The following is a 22,557-nucleotide window of genomic DNA, read 5'->3' on the forward strand; positions in this document are numbered from 1 at the left end:
TTGGAATAATTATACGAATAAACAAAATCATGTGAAAGTTCAAAAACAACCCTCTGTCAGCGACTTTTGACAGATTTTTCTCTCCTGCCTTGGGCCGATGCTGGCTCTTCAGACCCCTTGGCAGGGAGAGGCAGGGATGTGGTGGGCAACCAGGGAGACTGCTGTTCAGAAAGAGGGCTGCTCCTGCTACAAACAATCCTTTTCAATAGAGGATGACTTGTATCTCAGGCACATTTGGGCTCTGTCTCCAGAGCTAGTTTCTGAGTCACACAAGAAATTCAGTCATTACCTTAATACCTTTTATTTTAAACCAAAACTATTACCAGCTTGGTCACAAAGCTATTCGGTAACAACAAAATTTTAATTGAACACCTACTATATGCCAGGCACTGAGACGGTGGGATTCTGCAAGACCAAGATGGACACATTCCTGCCTTCATAGAGCTTATTTTCCAGTCAGCCTTGACTCTGAATGACATCTGACTATTTCAAAAAGGGCAAACTTATGCTTAAAAGAAGGACGTTCCGCCCCATTATAATTTCCAAAAATGAAGAGGTTAAGATTCACTTGACTTATTATGTTTAAAAAGAGTCATCATTTTAAAAAGTCTTAAATTATTACATAGTTTATATAATAATGTTTAAAAACTAAACTCCAGATAGTTCTTAAGAGAAAGCGCAACATTTTTAATACTGTCAAGCACGAATATCTAGAACATACTAGAACAGGCTGGCCTGGCACTTCCCAGAGTGATACATGCTTAATATTAGCAGTATCAGGAAGTTGCTTCATGCTTAGATAATCTTATGTTCCCCGAGATATTTATTGTAAATCTGACCACCCCTTCCTAGCCCAGATCCCACTGCCTCTGTTTATCACAATTCTCAATATTTAAGTTATGCTATTAAAAGGGTATTTAATCTGCCAAAGCTGGCATTTTAACTCTTAATAGTATATATCTGGGTTTCCCTGGTGGCGCAGTGGTTGAGAGTCCGCCTGCCGATGCAGGGGACACGGGTTCGTGCCCCGGTCCGGGAAGATCCCACATGCCGCGGAGCGGCTGGGCCTGTGAGCCATGGCCGCTGAGCCTGCGCGTCCGGAGCCTGTGCTCCGCAACGGGAGAGGCCACAGCAGTGAGAGGCCCATGTACCGCTAAAAAAAAAGAAAAAAGTATATATCTAATTAATTGAAAATACTCTTCTTGGAATTGAGTAACAATGGTCTGGAAAAAAATACCAGGTGATTACAACCTTGAAAATTCTGAAGGAATCTGCCAAGAAGCTAATAGACATAATAAAATAGTAAAGTGGAAAGAAATAAACAGTAACTAATGGCATTTCTATACACCAGCAATAATAAACTAGGAAACATAACAACAAAAGATAGTTCATTCATAATAGTAACAACAAATACAAATTAATGAAATGGCATTTTGTGAAATGCGTTCAAATTTGATGACTAAACTTTATTGGATGCTCTAGAAAAGGCTCCAACAAATGAAGAGGCAAAACAGATTTCTAGATGGGAAAATAAACATCATAGCACTGGCAATTCTCTGCAGGTTAACTTTATAGATGTAACACAAACCCAGCCAAAACTTTAATAAGCTTTTAAAAATATATATGGTTACCAATAAAAATACTCTAAAATTCAGCGGTCAAAACAGAAGCATACCAGAAGGAATCGGGCCATCCGTGCTTTGAGCCAAACGTCTGCATCTTCTAACAGCTCGTACACAGCAAGGCGACTCCTGCTGTCGGTCACAGCGCTCCGGCAGAGGACGCTACAAGAGGAAACAGTTTTCTTAACCTTACTCCCCCGGTCTCCCTGTGGGGTTGCTGATTGCGCTTCAGTTTCTCCTGTTGTTAACCAGGTCACTGACAATGAATTTCCCTGGAGGTGGAGTTTAGGAGGGATGCAGCCCATGATCAGTAGGGGAAAAAGAACCTTTCCACTGAGCTCTGAGTTGCACCTCTCAGGGCTGACGGCCTTGCGCACCTTTTCCACCCAGCTTTTTTTTTTTTTTTGTGGTACGCGGGCCTCTCACTGTTGTGGCCTCTCCCGTTGCAGAGCACAGGCTCCGGACACACAGGCTCAGCGGCCACGGCTCACGGGCCCAGCCACTCCGCGGCATGTGGGATCTTCCCGGACCGGGGCACGAACCCGTGTCCCCTGCATCGGCAGGCGGACTCTCAACCACTGCGCCACCAGGGAAGCCCTCCACCCAGCTTTATAATACTTGGTTTGGTCATCTGGAGAAAGAGCCCCAGGGCCAGTAATGTCTAAGACACAGCCTTCTTGGAAATTTACCAATATCATTGGTACCGTTGGAGATTAAAGTTGCCTACTGAACTCACAATGACCATCTCATGCCGCGTCAGTAATGAGGCTGAAAAGCCCCGAGTTTGCCTTTAGAAGCTCAGTCTGTTCCTCCTAATGCTCCTTCCTCATTCTACCAGTGGTGCTCCTTCCCTCCACGGCATCAGAGGACACACAGAGCTCAGGAACATTTAAAGTAAGATTTTGAACTAAAGAATACAGTCTCGTAGTAAAACCCATAAAGGAAGTATTATGTGAGGAATGCTTCGACTTCATCGTCTAAAGTAGCAACTTTTCGGTCTGTAATTTGGAACTAGAGACATACGAAAAGAAAATGACCATCTCTGCAAAACGTTTGAAATAATTAATGCAATACTTTTGAGGCGAGAATTAAAATGAGATAGTGTACAAAGAGCCATGGTTTGTGGCATACATTAGAAACTCAATAAATAGCTGGTTTCTTTTCCCTTTTGTGCATGTGTGTGGGTGTGAATACATGTGTCAATTAAAATGCATTTCTATTGGATTCAACCGTAACTCTGGGAGTTAAATATATCAAGTGATTATATTAAGTGACTCCCTTAGATTGAGTTTTATCCTCTATTCAATTCTTACTAAGAGTAGACTAACAGTAATAACTGGATTGATTGAATCATTAGTGATCACCTCTCTTATGGAGGGCAGATCAGATTTTTCAGAGTTATCACAGCACTATTTTGGAAAGTGGTGTTCCTACGAGCACCACTACTTTTCTGTTGGGATATTGTTTTATAACAACATAGTTAGACCTCACTTGAGAAATGCTGGGAAAGGTTCAAACCTCAGCAGGAGAAGCTGCCATATTGAAAGGGTCTGTCAGTTGAAATAGGTTTTTATGGGTCAAATATTTTCCAATTGCATCGTATTTTTGGACTCTATTACTTGCAGCCTGGTCATTTTCACTTATCCACATGACATGCAAAGTAGAGAAAAAGGAAATACTTTAGACAAGTGAAAAGATACCATGGGACTTCCCTAGGAGTGGTTAAATACAATAATAGTAATTCCTAGTCTAATGCAGTATTGTCTTGGAAATCTAATGATTGAGAACTTTGGTGTTGTCACCACGTCCAAAGCCTAAATGATCTGCAGAATATCATGTACTTCTCTCCTTAAAACACCATTCAGACAAAGGTCCTGAAACAATGCTTATGGCTCGCGAAACCCTGGCAGGGTGTTCTTTCTTTCTTTAGTTTTGAAATCACTCCTCTGCTTGGCATAGATAGTCTCAGCCTCTTCTGAGATAGTCAAGAGTCATGGAGGTCATTAAGAATGTTTCCTCCTGTTTGCTGGGCCATCTCCACTTTGTACACTGTGGAGCAGGGATCAAGCCCTGATCTGCAAGGTGGAAGGGGTCAGAGAGCTGAACTGGAGGGTGGGCTTGGATGGATGGCGTATGGAGAAGCCATGCCCTAGGCGCTGTGGCCAACAGTCTCCAGGACTCAGGGGGCGAGTGTACATCCCAGTGGTGGCTGATGTCACCTATAGATGAAACTAGTATTTTCAGAAAATGACAGAACAATCTAGAGAACTTTTCTGGGCCATCTGGTGTTCCTATTAAAAGTGCATATATAATTACATTCTTTGTTTCTTTTTTTAAGCATCACCCCAGAGAAAAGGGAAGATTAGATTTTTTAAGGTTTTGAAAAGAAACTTTCACAGTTTATTTTGTAGGGTTGCCAAGAGTGTGATATTAATTTAATAACCGCTTCATCAAGTCTCATAAAATTTTCCATTCTAAGCTACCAAAAGTAACATTTTTCATAAGTTCTTTAATTTGCAAAACAGGGAAAATGTCCAACTACCTCAAGTCATCTTGGGTTTGACAAGAAACACATAAACATAGAGGTTATAAAATGTTCAAGGTCTTGGCCAAGAATTGGGAGGGTTCACTGTAGTTATCACCCCCCTGCCCTCTCAGGAGCCTCTGCCTTCCAGTGCCGTTTATTCTACAATTAATTTCATGGGAAACATCCCTTGCACTGATTCTTTAATTAAAGTATACTCTGAACATTTGCATACATCTTTAAACATTATGCAAAGAAAACAATTTTTAATAAACCTTTGTCAGCACTCTTGGAAGAGATGAACTTTGTCAGGGTGAATCTGAGATTCCTTTGTCAAATTATTTTTTACCTGACGATCAACATTAATGATCCCCAGTTCTGAAGGGCGTGTTGTGAAGGCAGGAGTAGTGGAGAATGTGCCAGGCACCCATGTACTCTACACGGTGTTTGAGGGGAGAGCCCTGAGTTCACTGCCCCCCATAGGGTGACACAGAGTAAAGCAAAATGGTTGTGCTGCTTCATGTGAATCTGAGACAAAATGGTAAGTAGAACATACAAAATGGTAAGTAGAACATACAGCTTTTCAAGAAAATGCAAGCTTTTCAAGGTACTGCCTACGGAGAAGCCTTCTGATACCACGCTGGGGAAGATGCTGGTTCGCACAACTACCCCCCTGCTGGTTTTCAAGCTCAGCCTCCAAAAGGAAACAACTTTCCAAGTTAGATAAAAACTAAAGTTCCCACAGCTGACCTCCTGCCTGTCCAGTTACAGAGGACACGCCCAGGCAGGATGGTTACCTGTATTTGCAGCTGTAGATGTTCACCCGGCCTGCCAGGTCAGCCCCGGGGCCCTGCACGTGCACGTCGGCCTCAGACAGCTGGTCTGCTTCCGTGGCATACTCGACCACGACCACGTAGTGGCCGACCCTCGGGACCCGCAGCTGCAGGCGCAGCTCCACCTGTCGGAGAGCCCAAGTGGACAGATGTGAGATGTACTGGATGAGTTTCCATAGGCAACGGTGAAACTGGGGCTGAGCAGACCCCAGGAAGAGTTTTATATGTCATCGTACTAAGAAATGTGGTAGGTGGGGATGCCCAATAAAATACAGGACGCTCCGTTAAGTTTGAAATGCAGATAAGTAACACATAATTATAGTTGAACTGCAATTCAAATTTATTGGGGCATCTGGTATTTTTATTGTCTAAATCTGGCGACCCTACTTATAGGGGCCTCTACTCCTTCTAGCCATACATTTGCCTTGTTTCCCAAGGCCAAAGATACTCCAAAACTTGAAGTAAAAAGGAATTTCCAATGGGAGATAAAAGGAATGAAAGTATGCCTTGAAGCTCTTTAACTGTTCTTTGATTAAAAAAGAGACTTGTATGAATGCAAATAACGTAAAGTGATACACACACCCCTCTCCTGAGATGACTAATGATAGCTTGGTTTTCATACTTCCAAACCATTTTCTACATCTGCAAATGCACAATACACACATATGTACTTTTTTTTTTAAAAGGAAATCTGCAGGCAGACATGGATGCTTTCGTACCATCACAGCAGAGCTGAGTAGTTGCGACGGGGTCCGTATGGGCCGCAAAACTGAAAATACTTCCTACCTGGCCCTCTACAGCTAAAGCACACCCACCCCTGACACTGCCTAGTGGTTAGGAGCGTGCAGTCTGGAATCACTGTGCCCCCAGCTGTGTGACCTTGAGCAAGTTGCTTAACATCTGTGTGCCTCAGTATCCCCCTGGGTAAAAATGAGGATAACGTAGTACCCGCCTCTGAAGATTATGAGGATTAAGTGAGTTAATATGTGAAGAGCTCTTAAAACTGTATCTGCATGTTGTAAGCACTATATACACGATGATTACAACTCTGGTTCTTGCTTTTTGCCACGACTTTTTTTTTACTCAGTAGTATTTAGTGTGTCTATACCAGTACATACAGATATACTTCATTTTTCTAACGGCTGCCTACCATTCCACAGTATGAATGTAAAATCATTTCTTTAACTAATCCCCTATTGATAGACACTTAGGTTGTCTCTAATTTTTCCTAAAACAGATAAGGCTATATGATCATCTAGCTATATCTATATATCTATGTATATATCTGAATCTATATTTATATCCTCAGGCTCGTATTTCTGTAAGATTCCTAGAAGTGGAATTAGAATTGCTGGATCAAAGTGTATGTGCATATTTAATGCCTGAGCCAATATTAGAACTACACTCCTTAGCAGTTTAACCCACTTCGGCCCATAAACGCAGGCCCACCACGCTTAATTAAAATCCTCTTGTCCCTTGCCTTCAGGAAATTCACACTTACTGTTCCTTCTGTACAGCTCTGAAGCCCACAGCTGCCATTTTCCACAGTGATTTTTCTATCACTTAAATAATAGAAAGATTTCCCTCAGGGAGAAAATGTGGCTTACCCACACCACTTTTCCACTCTGTGTCTTACAGTGAAATACGCCGCTGCCATTGGTCCGTGTGGGGAGGTTATTGCCAGCATCTCTCCCCTGGGCACCTCCAAACCAGGGCTTGTCTGTCTTCACCCCACCATGGAACACACACAGGCCAATGAGGAGCCTTCTCCCAGGAGTTATCATTGGCTGCCAGTTCTATCATAGCACTCTATTCTCTATGATAAATTTCTATTACTCTTCCTACTCTGAGTCCTTTGGGTTGATTTTTGGAAGACTTGTTGGAAGGGTTTTGAATGTATTTTTGATGGTAATAATGGGCTCTGACAAGTCAGACAAAAGATGTAAATGATGGAAAACAGAAACCCTACTGTCGCTGTTTGTTATCAGTTATTATCTTTGAAAAAGCGAACTTTAACGAAACCAGTGTCACTCTGGAGGGATCTTTCCCATTTTATGGCACAAAACTGTCTTCACCTAGTTATCGGTGTTTCAGGGTAAAGACATTAAAGGTGGGTGTATCAAATCTGTTGCTTACACAAAGCTAAGAGGGATAACTAACCTGCCTGATGTCGAAGTTAGGATTCAGAATGATTTGGTCAACATAGACTTACTAAACACCTACTCTATCTCTGCCCACCGGCAAAGTGATGGACATGCAATGGTAAACAAGACAGATCTGGTCTCTGCCCTTAGACAGACTTTAATCAAATAATTAGATAACTGGACAAATGCAATGTGAAATTACATGTATGACAAATGCTCTGAAGAAGGGCTAAGAGGGGTGCCTGAGCTAGTCAGGAAGATGAGGGGGGAGGCGAAGACTTCCCTGAAGAAGCAACAACTAAGCTGAGTTCTGGAGGACGAGGAACAGACAGCCAGACCAAGAGGGGAGGGAAAAACATTCAGGCATAGGGAACAGCCTACAACATAAAGGGTAGCCTATAATGTACGTCCAAGTGACTGAAGGTAGGCCACAGTGACAAGGAACAGACAGCAAGAGGAGGTATGATAAAATTGGGAGGTAAAAGGGGCAACCTTAGAGGACATTACAAATTTTTGTCTCTATCCTACGAGCAATAAGATGTTATTGTAACGTTCCAACTGTGTATGTGTGAGGGTGGGGTGAGAAAGTCAGTGATGAGTAGATACTTCTATCGAAATGAGCATGCTGACTACAGTATGTAGAGTGAGCTGGGAGATGCAATAAGCAGAAGCTGATGTGGGTGAGCTAATGGGGAGGTTACGACAGAGATCCTTATGAAAGATGGCGGGGCACTGGGCAAGAAAGATAGATGGAGAGAAGTGGAGAATATTTTTGGGGAGTTTGGGGAGTACACTCAGGAATGGGTTGGCTTTGGTGGGGGAGAGAATGGAAGAAGTCATGCATGACCCTGAGAAACCTGGTTTGTGCATTTAGATGGATGGGGGTGCCATTTACTTAGGTAGGGAACACTAAGATGGAATTTGAGATCCCTCTGAGATATCTAAGAGGTAATGTCAAGAAGGAAGTTGGCTGTGCTACTCTGCATATAAAAGGGGAGGTGTGACTGGACATACCAATTTGGGAGTTATCTGTGTAGAGTTGGTACCTAACATGATAGACATGGAGGAGACTGCTTAGGGAGAGACTACAGCGTAAAAAGACAAGGGCTAAGGGGACTTCCCTGGTGGTCCAGTGGTTGAGAATCCATCTTGCAATACAGCGGATGCCGGTTCAATTCCTGGTTGGGGAACTAAGATCCCACATGCCGCGGGGCAAGTAAGCCCGTGCGCCACAACTAGAGAGCCCGTGTGCCGCGACTACAGAGCCCCCGTGCAGCAATTACAGAGCCCATGTGCCGCAACTAAGACCCGATGCAGCCAAATAAATAAACAAAACAAAACAAAAGAAAGACAAGGGCCAAGACTGAGTCTCAACAAATTCTAACATTTAATGGCTAGACAGAGGAGGATAAGCCCGCAAATGATATTTTGAGGAGGCGGCCAGAGAGGCAGGAAGAGACCCAGACTACTCTTAAATTCTGGAAAACAAGGCAAGAGAGTGGTTTTGTTTGTTTGTTTGTTTTTGGCTGTATCAGGTCTTAGTTGTGGCATACAGGCTCTCTAGTTGCAGCATGCGGGCTCTCTAGGTGCTTGCCCCGCAGCACATGGGATCTTCATTCCCCGATCAGGGATTGAACCGGCGTCCCCTACAGTTCAAGATGGATTCTCAACCACTGGACCACCAGGGAAGTCCCGAGAGTGTTTTTAAATGGAAGGAGTATTCAACAAGTACTGAAAGCTGCTGAGAAGTTAAATAGATGACTAGACGAAGACTGAAAAAATATCCATGGGATTTAGCAACAAGGGTATCACTGGAAACCTTGGCCAAAACAAAAAAGAAAAAAATTAATGGAGTGGGACGTGAAAGCCAGAGTGGTGTGATCTGAGGTGTGAGTGGAAGGTAAACAATTAGAAATCGTGAGTCTAGACGATTCTTGGTTTTGAAGGGGTGAAGGGTTATGGAGCAGTGGCTGAAGGATTGTGGGAGGGGGAAGGAGGGTTTTCATCAAAATAGGATAGAATTTAGCATTTTTTAAATGTAGGGTGACTTCCAGTTCAGATGGCACAGGAATTCACATTTGCTGTACCCCATCTGCTCCGAGACACAGCAACCATGGATAAAATGTTTTAATAGAAAAACAAAAATTATGTTTGGGATTAAAAGTAGACAGATAATGGAACATAAGTAAAAGAAAAACTTCAAATAGCGTGGTCCTCTTGTGCTTCAGGTCTGGAAGCAGGCTGTTGGGGTCAGCAGTTCAGCATATGCAGAGTAAGGAGAATTAAACATGCTTCATATGAGACAGTGGTCAGATCCAGGCTCATTTTTTGAAGCCAAAGGATGAGGGTTCCTTCAAATCATGAAAAGCTGGAAAAAACTGCTGAAAATCTGCCACCTGGGTTTCAGCTTTATAAAAATCTGTGGAATTTGGGAACCGAAGATCAAAGATGAGGCCTCATGACCAAGAACTGAGTTCAGCACCCACTGGCTCGGTGTCTGAATCTGTACTACACCCAGTATCACAATAATAGAGGTTGGCACATCAGAATGCCTCGCTCTGGGCTAAGGGTACAGAGGACCAGACAGACACTGCACAACTACTAGGCTGAGATGGATGTGGAGAAAGACAGATAAAAGAGAACCTCGCATTCAAAGTAAGCCAATAAGCAAACAAAATAAGCCTCCACAACATAAAGAAATCTAACGTTAAGAAAGACAGGCAGGGCTTCCCTGGTGGCGCAGTGGTTGAGAGTCCGCCTGCCGACGCAGGGGACACGGGTTCGTGCCCCGGTCCGGGAAGATCCCACATGCCGCGGAGCGGCTGGGCCCGTGAGCCATGGCCGCTGAGCCTGCGCATCCGGAGCCTGTGCTCTGCAACGGGAGAGGCCACAGCGGTGAGAGGCCCGCATACCGCAAAAAAAAAAAAGAAAAAGAAAGACAGGCAACAATATCATCAACTGAAGATGAGTTCACTTCAGATGAAATGAACTTTATGAAACAGTCTGACAAAGGCTTTAAAATAAGTATACTGTCCCTTATCTGGAACCCCCCAAATCTGAAAAGGAAATCCTGTTTTTGTAACTCATTTGATGGCAAAACCTAACCTAACCCTAACCAGGTAGCACTTGGTGGCAAAATCTGACCTGAACTGATATAAGTCCATGTATATAGTCTTCATCTATCTCCCTTGATGTGCCTACTCATGCTTTTCATTGGAGAAATATTAACCTGTTTGATTACAAGGTGCTGTCCCGGACCCCACTATAGATGTTATGCATGTGTGTATCATTTAATCTTTTTAATATCTTAAAAATTCTGAGTTCTGAAATATACCTTGCTCCAAGGGTGTTCAGATATTCAAAAAGATCAATAGAGTAACTCCTCTTTGAAAAGCAAATGAAGCTATGAAATAAAAATTGGCAGCGGAGAAACAAGAAAAAGTAAATATGAGCAAGAGCCAATGAGAAATTTTTTGAGACTAAAAGTACAAATTACATGGAATTGGTAGGCTGAATAAAATCTAGACTGGAGATAGTGAAACAGAGCATTCATGTATTCTAACAGAGTCTTGAGGACGTCATCCAGAAAGCATCACAAAGAGCCAAAGAGATATAAAAATACGAAAGAGCAGTCTGGAGACAGATTGAGAAGCTCCAACATTCTTCCAGTCTGACTTTCAGAAAAGAAGATGTAAGGACAAGTAGCAAAGTAATACCTGTAGAGATACTAACTGATAATTTCCCAGGATGAAAGACATGACTCTTCATATTGAAAGTGCACTTTGAGTATTAAACTAATAAACAAAAATAAATCTGCACCTAAACATATCGTAATAAAACTTGAGAATATCACAAACAGAAGTCCATCTTAGAACCTATGGTTAAACATACTGGATTTAGCACACATATTTATTGATTCTCCCTCTCAGAAATCCACAAAGATAAGAGTAAATATTTTTTGAATCATAAACCCACAAAGAAAAGAGGATTGAGAAGAGGAAAAGAACAGACCAGAGATATACAAAAGTTTGGAGGCTAGAAAGCAAATGGATGTTAACTAATTGAACAGACCAAAGAAAGTTGGAACCTAAGTGTGTGTGTGTGTGTGTGTGTGTGTGTGTGTGTGTGTGTGTGTGTGTGTGTGTGTGTGTAGGGTTGAGTTGGGGTTGGGGTTGGAAAAAAATCTAGGAAATCTCCCAAAACATAAAACTAGATAAAGAGATTGGAAAGGTGGACGAAAGATAAAGAAATAAATTATCAAAGAAATAACTCAAGAAAGTTTCCCAGAGAAGTTTCTAGGCTAAAAGGGTCTGCCGAGAGCCCAGCACACTGGCTGAAACTACCTATATCAAGGCACATCCTTATGAAATTTCAGAATACAAAAAAATAAAAAGATGATGCCAAAAGGTTTAGGAAAGGAAAAGCAGGTTGCATCCAAAGAACTGGGAATCAGAAGGTACCACAGGTGCTGGATTAGGCTACCTCTAGAAGAAGTGAGTCCCCCATCAATTTAAGTATTCAACAGAGGATAAATGAATAAATATCTGACAAGGATAACGTAGAAAGAATTCTTTCACAGGAAGGGAAATCAGATGATTCCTAAGACCTCTTCTAACTCCATTTGTCTCTGAGTTTTAGCACAGCGATCTATTAATGTTGTGCAATAGAGCTCTCTGTGATGGCAAAATATTCTGTAATCTGTGCTGTCCAATAGGGTGACGACTAGACATATATGATTATTGAGCACTTGAAATGTGATTAGTGCAACCACGGAACTGAATTTTTAGCTTTACTTAAGATTAATTAATTTAAATGTATATAGACACATGGGCTAGTGGCTACTGCATCAGACAGCACAAGTGTGTAAGCCCTCAGATAAAACAGTAAAAATGACCGTTAAATAAAACTGGACAGCCCAGGGCTTAGTTCTGTGCATCATGCAAATAGAAGAGCTCAGTGCTGTGGCTCTGGGCTAAGTCAGAGGTGGGAACGACTCCTGATGAATCATCAGCACCACTTCTTGGAGATCAGCCCTTCCCAACTGTACCTCCCTGCTGTGTGGGGAACACACACACGCATGCACGCTCATGCACAGACACACAAACGCACACTCACGCACACACACACACACGTTTGTATATATGCGTAGGCAGGTATATGCATCTGTGTACACACAGAGCATGGGTAGGGAGAGAGACAGTGGACTGAATATTAGAATGGAGAGGAAGTAAGATCGCTTCGTTTTTCTTTATGCATGTTGTTGTACTTTTTATAACAAGTATATATTTTTGTAAAATAAAAACTCAAATAAAATAAAATGAAATGAAGACTAAATTTAAGAAATATCCTTAAAATCCTATAACTTCTACCTTGAAAATGTTAGGAATGTAGTTTACAAACAGGTACACATCTAAATGGTCAGTGAGAGTGCCATATATATTTTCATTCCACAGATTTAATCCCCCAAATAAACGTTTTCCTCACGGGTACGAAACAGAGAACATTGTAGAAAGTAAGGAACGGAAATATTGTGGAGGAAGTTTTCTTTTCAGTGTCTTCGTTTTGAGGTAATGAGTTCTAATTGTTGATACACAACACTTCTAGCTCAATCTTAAAACAGTGTAGTCTTAAGTTGTTTTGAGGCTCAGAGAACTCCCGGAAGAAGAGTAATGCCAAGATCTGTACTGACCGGTCCTCTGAGCCATGAAGGAGGTCCCTTTGGGAGTAGCAGTTCCAGATTATGAGCTCAAGGAATTCAGCTGCTACCAATCACCTAGCCTGAGGTGATGAGCAGTCAGGGAGCATTGTATCCTTTTAGGGTAAGCTGTGTAATTTCTGGAAGGCTTGCAGAGAGATCTTGCTCTGAATCAGACAGAACAGGATGCCCCCTTATCAGCCCAGAGGATCAAAAGGAAAGGATTCTGTGGTTGTCCATGTTCCCCACCACATCTACTGCAGAATGTGCTCAGAGACCAGCCCTCTCATGGTTCAGTGGGCTGGACCACCCAGCCCCAGCCCGAATCAGAGAACTCAGCACACCTTTAACTAACACCTCTGAGGAAGTCTTCCAGGCTCCCCTGAATGTGAGAAGCAATCGCAGCTAAGGGTTTTCAGCAGACGGACTGGGAAGTAATAATAGTTTTGACAGTAAAGAAAAGGTTGCCCCACCTCTCTCCCACTGAGGTCCGCCATGACTGGGTGTTCAGGGATGGGCTGCCTCACTGCCAAGGGTCTTGGCTGCCCGTCAAGCAGGAAGTGTCTGGCCTCAGAAGCCAGGGCACAGGGGAATCGGGTCACTGGCAAGTGCTGGTAAAGCAAGCAACTTCAACAACAACAATAAAATACGACAGTTACGACTGAGAACAGAACACAGAACATCACAGTGCACCCCCGGGGCTCTTATCCTTTCCGTCTTTCATTCATTCACTCATCATTCTTCAACAAACTCTTACTAAGTGCTGACTACAGGAATCGGATGGTCCATTGTCATCTGCATGAGGAATGGGAGAAGCAAAGGTCCACAAACCTAGACACCCTTTTAAGCTCTTCCCCTCACCGGATGCATGACCCTGAGGGTATTACTTGGGCATGCATCGCCACTTCCTCAGGCGAGAGGGTGAGTCACTCTTAGGCGCCAGAAACCGTGTGCAAAGTACTTTGTGAGTCTTACACGAAAGACAGTCACTGCCACACAGAAAAAACACAATTAAGGAATTAACCAGAGCACTCTGTTAAGTCGTGACCCTGAAGCCTATTGAGAATCCTTGCACCCAAGGTTCCTGAGTTAGAGGTCCCCGACAGTGCACCTGCTGCCCATACTAACTTCTCTCGGGGAGGGCCTACGTCGGCGCACGGCTCTGTGACCGGCAGCTGCAATGAGAGAGCTTCATAGTAGTCCCTGGGGAGCAGTACCAGGTAGTCCTAGGAAATAAAGACCGAAAGGACGATTACTCATTAGGAGGGCGGCCGTACGTTAGTAATAAAAGAGCTACACATACTAGCTAAACTAATAATAACCAAGTGAAGCACTCTAGTTACACTGTCCGCATCAACTGCTTTGTTCTGCCCCATGATTCACCGGAACACACAAAGCAACCCCTCACAGGAGCTTCAAGCATTGGAGATAAGCGTCTTAGGCAAACATTTTTATTTTCAAATCTCAGGGGAAGTTTTACCGGTTCTTCTGGGTTGTTAATAAATTCAGAAATAAAGACAATAATAACCTGTCAATTGATGAGACATTCCTTTGACAGGCTGGTTGTCTTCATCCCTATAGAACCCTGAGTTGTAGGTCATGTATTCTGGCTTTTTATTCCCACACCACAGTAACACTCTCCTGGCTTTGTGTAAAAAAGTGATGCTTTGCGATCCCAGTAAATCATAGCCTGAAACTGGCCCGCTGCCTGCCCTAGGTCAGGACAGGAAGAACATTTTCCATGGAGGGTGCCACGTGGATCCCACAGCGGGAATTCAGAAGCAGCTCTTCCGGAAAGGGCAGAGTTTGGGCTTCTGCAAATCCTGGCATCACTGACTATCTGCCGAGGGAAGAAGGGAGGGAATGTTTGTCACGATGGTGAGAGACTTGTACACGGGCCATGAGGCTTCTGTCTCTTCACAGCCCTCAATATGTCTACAGCAGAGAGGAGGAGAACGTACAGGAGAGGAAAAGTAGGGGCTCAGCGGGCTTCTATCTGAGTGGGGTTTAATTTAATTAAAAAGAAATTTAATTGAAGTATAGTTGATTTACAGTGTTGTGTTAGTCGCTGGTGTACAGCAAAGTGATTCAGATGTGTATTGATATATTCTTTTCCATTATGGTTTACTACAAGATACTGAATATGGTTCCCTGTGCTATACAGTAGGACCTTGTTGTTTACCTGTTTTACATACTGTAGCTTGTATCTGCTAATCCCAAACTCCTAATTTATCCCTCCCCCACCCCCTTTCCCCTTTGGTGACCATAAACTTTTCTATGTCTGTGAGTCTGTTTCTCTTTTGTAAATAAGTTCCTTTGTATCATATTTTAGATTCCACACATAAGTGATACCATATGGTATTTGTCTTTCTCTTTCCAACTTACTTCACTTAGTATGATAATCTCTAGGTCCATCTGTGTTGCTGCAAATGGCATTATTTCATTCTTTTTATGGCTGAGTAGTATTCCATTGAAAAAAAATATATATATATGTGTGTGTGTGTGTATATATATATACATCACATCTTTATCCATACATCTGTCAACAGACATTTAGGTTCCTTCCATGTCCTGGCTATTGTAAATAATGCTGTTAGGAACATTGGGGTGCACGTATCATTTCAAATTAGAGTTTTCTCTGGATATATGCCCAGGAGTGGAATTTCTGGATCATATGGCAACTCTATTTTTGTTTTTTTAAGGAACCTCCACACTGTTTTCCATAGTGGCTGCATCAATTTACATTCCAACCAACAGAGTACAAGGGTTCCCTTTTCTCCACACCCTCTCCAGCATTTGTTATTTGTAGACTTTTTGATGATGGCCATTCTGACCTGTGTGAGGTGATACCTCATTATAGTTTTGATTTACATTTCTCTAATATTAATTTTTAAACGGCTATTGCTCTATTAGTAAGCTTCCTTTGGTTGGGACCATATCTCCTCATTACTTTATGGTCCCAAAGATCCTGAAACAGTAAAGGTTGATAATAAGTGCTCAATAAAATATTTTTAGAGAAAATGAGATCATACTATGGAAGCATACATATGAATTATGACACAACTGCAGTGGCTAAAGGTCATGAAGACTCTTCCATGCCTATGCAGTAACTTTTACCACGAACTTCTTCTTTCCATTAGTCCAACTTCATGCCCTGTTACTGGACTCAATGGAATTTTCCTCTTCCTCATGTCTAATATCTGTGAAACATTCAGAAACTTTAGTAAAGCAACAAACCTTTCTACCAAGAAGTGCAAGAAAAATAGGGACTGAATGAACAGCTGAAACCTTCACATTATAAGATCTCAGATTTGGAAAGGACCTACATGGATAAGCATGGTCTCTACCGTATGGGGCAGACTTGGAGTTAAGGGACTTGCCTGAGATCCGCTCATTTAGCCAATCAAAAGAGTAGTGCCAGAAGGAAACACTTTCTGCTTTCCACTCCGAGTGCATGAAACCAAGTACTGCCAAAGACTATTTTGAAAAGAACTTGCTATAAGCGAAAGCAGACATCAAAGAGGGGTATCTGAAATAGCAGGTTTCATCCCTACAACTCCCCTGGCCGCTCTGCCTATTCTATTAATGCGCGAGGACACAGCCCTTCCCCTGATGAAGCGTTCTTTGTCCAAGGCAATCTGTTTGATGATGCTACTGCCGCAGTCAAGGCAGAAGGAGGCAGGAAGCAGGTCACAGAGAGGCACCGGCTCTTCGTCTCTCCCTTCGCTTTTCACCACCAAGAACTTCACTCATGTTAGGGTCTTCTCTTCCTCTAGCTCCTTCTGATTCATTGTGCACAGTTCCCAGAGAGGTTAATTTTCTTCTTACTGCCCTTCTGATTCATGACGAAAAACCCCAAAGAAACTTTTGAAAGGCTGGGACATATGCTCATAAAGGTTGTGCATTTATTTTAATATCTTTGAGTCATTCTGAGTAAAAAAATTCTTTTTTTTTAGCCCGTGAGAAGCTGGCTGGAAGAATATAAAAGCTATTTTAGGTTGGCTCCTATGTCATTATGTCACGTGAGGGCAAATGTCACCATAGGTTCCTGTGTCTAAAGGGGAACCAGCTATGATTTTTCTACCTTCTGGTCACTGTGGGTCACTGTGGATGGACCATCTCTAAGAGGGGAAGAATCTCCCCTCAGAACCATCTCTTACCAGGAGGACTCCTTCCACTTTAATACAAGCGATCCATGTTCCTGGCACAATTGAAAATGGATCTGCAGAACCATTTCCGGGTACGGTGACAAAGGCCGGCTCCTTACTCGGCTGGAAGATGGTCTCTTTGCTTTGAGCAGCATCTATCAGAAATAAAAAGAATTGCTTAGGGCATTTTTCTAGCAGCCAGTGTATTGATTTTAGATACTCAGCTTTGAACATTCAGTTGACATCTTAAAAGGTTTCAGAGAGTTTACTGATCATATGAACCAATCAGATTTACTGATCTTATTTTCAACAATTGCATGAATGCATGTATCTATGTATAAAATAGACTAGAAATGTATCACTGATAAGATGTTAGCAGTGGCTATCTATGCTGGGATTGTAATCTTTAAATTTATTAAGTATATTAAGACATGTAAACTGCTTAGAAAAGTTCTTTGCACATAGTAAGTATTCAGTATATTACATTAGATATTAAACTTTTTTTTTCCTTGTTTGTTTATATGTAATTAAAAATTTTTTAATTTCTGTTGAAGAACAGGCATTCATTTTGAAATAAGAAAAAGTTTCGGTTTTCTCCTGTTTTCAGGATGCAATGTTTTCTTCTGCATTAAACAAACAGAGGACCTTCTGTAGTAGGTTCAGAAACAAAACTGTTGCATCGGAGTCCAATGGAGGCTTCTTCTTTAGAAGAAATGTTTACTCCAAATACCTGCATTCACTCTCCTGTTCTACGAACATCTACAGGGCCCACTATAGGTCAGGGCTGGAACTAGGGTCTGGGGAACAGGCAGTGAACACAGCCAGCATGGCCTTTGCTCCCTGACAGTGGTGACAGGGGAGGTGGTGGATTGCAGACCAGAAGAAAATACGGTACAGCGTGGACAGTGGCATCTGGGAGGAGGCATAGGTTACTAAGGAATAAATACACAACTGGACTCCTGACTCAGACATGGGGGCTTTGGAAAGGTGTCCCAGAGAACAAGAAAACAAACCACAATGTATTCCAACTGTTTGAGTTAACGGAGGGCAAATTGCTGATGGCATTGTCCCCTGGGAAGCAGTGGGTCCATTAGAAAGGGTTTGGGAGTCCATCAACAGATGAATGGACAAAGAAGATGTGGCACATATATACAATGGAATATTACTCAGCCATAAAAAGAAACGAAATTGAGTTATTTGTAGTGAGGTGGATGGACCTAGAGTCTGTCATACAGAGTGAAGTAAGTCAGAAAGAGAAAAACAAATACCATATGCTAACACATATATATGGAATCTAAGAAAAAAAAAGGTCATGAAGAACCTAGGGGCAGGATGGGAATAAAGATGCAGACTTACTAGAGAATAGACTTGAGGACATGGCGAGGGGGAAGGGTAAGCTGGGACGAAGTGAGAGAGAGGCATGGACATATACACACTACCAAACATAAAATACATAGCTAGTGGGAAGCAGCCGCATAGCACAGGGAGATCAGCTCGGTGCTTTGTGACCACCTAGAGGGGTGGGATAGGGAGGGTGAGAGGGAGATGCAAGAGGGAGGAGATATGGGAATATATGTATATGTATAGCTGATTCACTTTGTTATAAAGCAGAAACTAACACACCATTGTAAAGCAAGTATACCCCAATAAAGATGTTTAAAAAAAAAAAGTGAAAAAAGAAAGGGTTTGGGGTCTGAAGATTGGGTCTTGTCTACAAGGACCAGCTGTGTGCTTAGAAAATTTACTACCCCTCTCAGCTGTTTTCTCCTCAACCTTCTTCGGTTTCACAAAGTTCTTATCATGTGAGGAAATGGATACCAAAGTCCTCTGTAAACGATAACGCAAGCTTGCCGGTTCTTCCTAGTAGTTACCGTCTAATCAGCCTCCAGCCTTACAAGCTTGGCTGACCACAACTGGGTACATCATTTCTTCCCCAAGTCCGACTCTGCCATGGATACTAAACGAAGGCGCTTAAAATTCGCACCTAAATTAGATTTCCACTGGCGCCGTTTTGTGTTCTTGTGGAATTCCCAGTAGTCTGTTCCTGGACTAGCGGAAGCCCTCACTCCTTGCAGAACAGACTTCCAGGCCTCATCCCTGACTGTGGTGAGCTCTGCCCTCTGACTGTGGCTCCTCGTCTGCCCTCAGGAATCCCTCACCCCTGATTGAGGTTGGCCTATTCCTCCCTGGAGCTCTCTTGGGCTTCATGCTTTACCACATTCATCTTAAAAATTCCTGTCCTCACCTATTTCTCCTTGAATTACTTGGTTTGCCTGAAACAATGGGAGAATTTAGGGCAGTAGGCCAGGGGCTCTCAAGTAACACTGCAAAGGTGACACCCACTTTACCTGAATGAGTTATAAATTAGCTTTGCCCTGTGGTGATATCATAACCCATGGGTTTCAGCCAAGGTACACAGGTTGTTACACTGATTTCTTTTATGACAGTTAATAACAAGTTTAACAGCAGAATTTAAATATTCAGAGCATTTAGAGATTGAAAAGGTACAAAGGACAGGGCATCTGTGTCCCAATCAGACGACATCCCAGGCTTCATGTTTTCTAAAGAGATCAACTTTGTGAAAATTAGAGAAAATGTTTCACTAATTAATCACTTCTTTATCCAAAAGAGGCTTGAAAATTTACCCACCTGCCTCAGCCCAGGAGGGATAAATAGTTACACGGCCAGATACTGCTTCAGCTCCAGGGTTAACATATCTCAGAACAACCCAAAACAAGGAGAGACTTGACTTCCCCACATTCAACACGATCCTTACTTCATTCTGAAAAATACCAAAAGCCCATAAAGTATAGAAGAGACAGCTGGTTAAAAGAAATGCTAGCCAAACAGTGATGGCATTCCAGTTTCACTACTGAGCTTGTAGTGAAACCACACACACACACACACACACACACACACTCATATACACACACATTCACACCCACTCAACAAACACCAAGTGACTAACTCTGTGGAAGATGAACACAGGCAAGTCAGCCAATAAATTAAAATCACTTACAATGAAAGGTTCAGTGAAAACACACTCCCTCAGCAACTGAGATCCTCTTTTGACCTTTTAGTAATCAGGCAGACAGAGCGGAATGTTAGATGGATTAGTTCAGGGAAAGAAACAGTGACGGGGCAACCACCCCTAGCTGGGAAATAAAAAGGCAGGACAGAAGGAAAAGAAAGTACGTTATTTAACACCACCAGCCCCAGAGAGAGAGCACTCCAGAGTCCACTTCACATACGTAACGTCTGAAACAGTCACAGAAACCAGTGGTGGCTAAGGAGAGGTTATAAGATCCCAAACACATTAGCGATGAAATCTAGATGTACCTAAAATCTGCCTGCTAAATCATATGGAATTTATCTCAGTCCCTGTCTGAGAAGAATGTGGGCTCTCTGCTGGGGACAGGGGGTCTCGCTGGTCCCCAGGTCCTGTTGCCAACACAATGCTCTGTAAGTGTTGCTGGGCCCATGATCTTGAAGGAGACACTAGACTATTTCAATTCTGAACCACAGACCACGTGCCCAGATCCAGCTGTGGCCCAAGGAAAGTTCATGAAACATGGAAATTTCTAAACCAGTAGTTCTTTAGGTCTTTCCTCCAGCTCCTTTGGTTGAAATGAAGGGGACTTTTGTTGAACAAGACATCCATGGCAATAAAGACTGGCGTTGGGTAGAATCCTTTGCTCTGGAAGCAGGAGTTGCAGCTGACCCACACTGAGGAACTCCAACTGGCCCTCTCAGTTTGACAGAGTTCATCTTTAAGGGTTAGTTCCACATCAGAAAATAAAAATACAAGAATGTATTACGGGCAGAGTAAAGTGGTAAAGTAAAGTAAGTGGTGATTCCAGGGAACACCACCCAAGTCCTCTGACTAAAAATACTTACAGAAAAATCCATCATTAGAAATTCATTCCTTTGTGTTAACCAGCTATTCTTTCAAACTGCAAACACCTGTGAGGAGGTATATACCTTGATTGGGCTCTTAGTCATTCACATCCTATTATGACTCAGTGGAATGCACTGCTTTTTTTCTGAATAATGAAGTAAAAGCAGAGAACTAAAGAAACTGAACTGCTGTATTTGGGGAGAAGGAGAAAACAGTGAAGTGTCTTAAGATCCCAAGTACTGTTAGTGAAAGGTATCTTAGATGGGGCACTTTGCCAGGCAAGAAGCAACATTAGAATCAATGGGGACTCCTAGGGAACTGTGACCCTGCCCCTGTTTCTCTAAGGGCTTCCTGATTTAGAAATAGCAAGCCCTAGTCCTGGATCTGCTAAGGACACATACTGAGCTACCATCGTCATCAACTTGCCTCTTTTATTCTGAATTTCTCCACTGAGAAACAGCTTGAAGAGCAACCTCAAAGAGAAATTCTGAGGCTAAAACTACTCAATGACTATAAAGAAATGTTCAGTTATAAATGTTGTATAAGTTCTAAAGGTAAACAATGTGTAAATTCCTTAATTATTCCACTGCAAAACCAAGAGAGATGGATACGGTAGAGAAGACTGAAGGACAGGAGAAATATGGGAAAGAAAAATTAAATAGCACTGTCTAAAACTCCTCCTTTATCTTAGTTTCTGTTCATACAGTAATTCAGAGTTATAAAAATTTAGAAAAAAAAGCATTGTTCAAAATTCAGCAACACAGGCTTTATTGGAATTAAGTTAACTCATTTTTATTCTCCACAAATGGCTTTAAAGAAAAATGTCTCTCATGTTAAAATATAGCCTAATTTTGTCTGGAAAACTTCTTATAAAAAGTCTCCAGAGATAAGCGCCATCTTTCTTTAATTCCTTCATTTTCCGATTTGGTGACCAAATTAAAGCAACAATAAGCTGTGAAGTCGATATATATGCTTATCAGTTAAAATCCAACCTTACCCAGCACCCCATCTACCCTCTCAAGAACAAGAGTCCTGGAATCAGCTTTGGGAGAGTTCACCTTTTGGGGGTCTCGCTGAGAGGGCTGTGGGCAAGTGTATGGGCTGCTTTACCTGGAGGCTGCTTCCTCCTGGCTGCTCACCTGTATCGAGGTCATCTGAGCATACCCTCTCCAGCTGAACTCAGGAAACTCCAGGGGCTCAAATCCAAACCGAAGTGCTCTTCCGTTGGGTGTAGTGCCATCTTCAATCTCATACCTCATATGATGCAAATCCGGGAAATAGTAGTTGTTTTCAGGTCTTTTATAAATAAAGTGTAAATGGCGGATACAGAAAGTGAGGTTCGTTGATAATCTGGATATCCTTTAATCCCAATAGCTATCACGGAGAGAACTCCCACCAAATTGACAAAGCGCATTAAATAAGGACAAATTGGGGGGGGCTGCTTTTTCTCTAAATTATTGCTTTTGCTCATGTAAACATTCACAGAAAACACCCAACACTACTCGTTCCAAGCAGCCAAATGAGAAAAGCATTTAGAACAGCCCATAGTGGTAGCACCCTTTAAAATGTTTTAAATGGTTGCCAACGATTTAGCAAAGTCAAATTGGGCTATTTACCATAAATTCATTCATTTATACTCATATTCACTGTTTACACAAATATTAGTATCTTTGCCAGGCACTGTTGCTAAGCA

The 22,557-nt window shown here is 42.3% G+C and overlaps 1 protein-coding gene across 9 annotated transcripts in view; it reads right to left on the reverse strand.

Annotated features, from left to right (window-relative positions):
• Positions 1-22,557, reverse strand: part of LAMA3 (laminin subunit alpha 3) — a 258,124-nt gene that overhangs the window by 126,339 nt on the left and 109,228 nt on the right. For all 9 annotated transcript variants that reach the window (XM_060121896.1, XM_060121894.1, XM_060121895.1 and 6 more), the window contains 7 exons: positions 22,004-22,160; positions 19,616-19,748; positions 16,979-17,121; positions 13,947-14,044; positions 13,292-13,445; positions 4,944-5,104; positions 1,676-1,784 (listed from right to left, as the gene is read on the reverse strand). In XM_060121896.1, coding sequence (XP_059977879.1) covers positions 1,676-1,784; positions 4,944-5,104; positions 13,292-13,445; positions 13,947-14,044; positions 16,979-17,121; positions 19,616-19,748; positions 22,004-22,160 — 955 coding nt within the window. The remainder of the gene's footprint in view (positions 1-1,675; positions 1,785-4,943; positions 5,105-13,291; positions 13,446-13,946; positions 14,045-16,978; positions 17,122-19,615; positions 19,749-22,003; positions 22,161-22,557) is intronic.

Source organism: Lagenorhynchus albirostris, chromosome 14 (assembly GCF_949774975.1).
Source record: "Lagenorhynchus albirostris chromosome 14, mLagAlb1.1, whole genome shotgun sequence".
In the NCBI taxonomy this organism is placed as follows: domain Eukaryota; kingdom Metazoa; phylum Chordata; class Mammalia; order Artiodactyla; family Delphinidae; genus Lagenorhynchus; species Lagenorhynchus albirostris.